This window comes from Cryptotermes secundus, unplaced genomic scaffold (assembly GCF_002891405.2).
Source record: "Cryptotermes secundus unplaced genomic scaffold, Csec_1.0 scaffold179, whole genome shotgun sequence".
NCBI lineage: Eukaryota > Metazoa > Arthropoda > Insecta > Blattodea > Kalotermitidae > Cryptotermes > Cryptotermes secundus.
In genome coordinates, this window is record NW_019724586.1 from 1058832 (window position 1) to 1061056 (window position 2225).

Genomic DNA, 2225 nt, shown 5'->3' on the forward strand with positions numbered 1-2225 from the left:
GGTTACCTACACGGACTTTACTGTACGTTTCGTTTAAACACATTTTAATCAACCTAACTAGTTTCATTGGTATCCCAAACTTTATTAGAATATTGTACAATACTTCCCTCATAACTGTATCATAGGCTTTCTTGAAGTCTATGAATATCTGATGTGATCTGTAGTTGATCTGTTACGTCAAAACCCACACAAATGTTCCCCAACAATTTCATCTATATATGGCCTTAACCTTGAAAGAAGAATATTGTACAGAATTTTATATGAAGTTGATAGCAGTGATGTCCCCCGATAATTACTACAGTCAGTTTTATCACCCTTCTTGTGCACTGGTACAATAATAGACTCCTTCCACTGAACAGACAATTTTTCCTTATGCCAAATAGAAGTAATTAGATTGTAGATCTTAGAACATAATATTTCTCCTCCTGCTTGGATAAGTTCTGCCGGAATTTGATCACTACCTGGCGATTCAGAGTATGTTTGCTACTAATAAATATTTTCTATTGTAGGATGGCAGTACAGCATTAAACATTGCAATGGATGCAGGAAATAGAGACATAGGTGTACTTCTGTATGCCCATGAGCACTTTTCTCGTGGGAGCTCTCCATACACGTCGTTACGACATAGACGTTCCAAGAGTGCCACTCCTACCATGCTGTCAGGCACTTCCCCATCTCCAAGTCCAGTACGGGAGAAGGTGCCACATCATGAGCAGGCTATGTGAGCTGACTCATGACAAGACAATACTCTGAAGAGATCTGTTTTTACTTTAATCCCACTTTATATTAGTTGATGTATTTACTGACAAGGAACCTTGTGAACATGAAGTCTCCTCATTAGCACACAAAATCTCACATATTACGGTTTTTAATTGTGTATGAAATTATTTAAATGACCCCTATGTAAAATTCTGATATATATATATATATAATTTGTTTTAAATTTTCATAATATCAATTTGTGCTCCCTTTAATCATTGTGGTCTTCCATTATCTATACATATGTATTCTGCAAATTAGCAGATAGGAACTTTATATCAAAGAACCTTGGGCTGGTGTAATGTGGACCATTGCAGTGTACAATAGAAATTCCATTTAATGTTACAATTTAGTGGGAGTATATGTTGGTTATCCCTTTTTCTCTGAACTGGTTGAGTCTCGTAGGAAATTATTAATCTTTGTATTTGAGGTTTGGCTTAATAATTGCAACAGCATTCAGAATTATTTGATAGGACTGATACTGGTGAAGTTTCATCACTGTGACTTTGATTGCAGTAATGATGGAATGTAAGTGAACAGAGTACAGTATGGGCCTGCCTACCCTCTTTCCCCACAAGATATAACAAACCGCTGAATTACAGTTGCAGTTACCAGGCCATAACAATACACCCCCCCACTCATGTCCCCAATTGTCACACCATTTCATGAAGGAAAAAAATTCAGAAATTACAGGTACAAGAATTAATGTGTAATATTATGAAGTTTTTAGTATAACCAAAGTTCCTAATTTGGTTGATCCCAGATATAGTAGTAATACTTTTGTGTCCCTGTATTAAACTAAGAAAATAATATCTCATTCTTTTGTCTATTTAGTTTTCTTTATATTACTGCGGGATATAAATTTCTTCATTGGATTTTGATTAACAGTTTGGCACAGTATGGCTGGTTTTGAGATTGTTAAGAGGAGTTTGCTTGTACGCATTTTGCCATGTACATCACTGTACATCACACTTCTACTGGAAGTAAGTGATGGGCCATGCAGTTCTATATTGTTATGAAGAACTCATCAGTTATAGGTGTTGACTATTAACATTGTTATGAACCATATCTATTGAAAGAAAAACAAAGCAAAGTTAGAAAATAACAAAATTTGTAGTACTGCATATGAAGTGAGCAAAAGAGCTGTATGTGGTTTTGATGTAAAGAGACATGCAATATGTTACTTATGAACAGTGATAACAAGCTGTATTACTGTACAAGGTACCGCTTATTTTATATCTTCTATAATTTCACGTGGGAGTAGCTTTGTGGTAAGGGCACTGGCATCCAAACCTGATTTACATTAATTTTCTAATTTTGAACTGTTATGTCGCTCCTAAAAAATATTTTGATTAGTATTTTAACCTTTATCATCCCAGTATGGAACATTAACAGTATTGTAGCGTGTTGTGGTATGTCATGCTACAAATAACTTTACGCCGTATTAGATATAGCGAATTTATTCC

General features: G+C 35.1%; 1 protein-coding gene across 4 annotated transcripts in view; it reads left to right on the top strand.

The window, feature by feature from the left end:
* The window catches only part of LOC111862311 (KN motif and ankyrin repeat domain-containing protein 2), a 104202-nt gene extending 102260 nt beyond the window's left edge, over window positions 1-1942 (top strand). For all 4 annotated transcript variants that reach the window (XM_033750622.1, XM_033750621.1, XM_023847590.2 and 1 more), the window contains one exon: window positions 510-1942. In XM_033750622.1, the coding sequence (XP_033606513.1) occupies window positions 510-725 (216 nt within the window). In that variant the 3' untranslated portion in view covers window positions 726-1942. The remainder of the gene's footprint in view (window positions 1-509) is intronic.
* The last annotated feature ends 283 nt before the right edge of the window (window positions 1943-2225 follow it).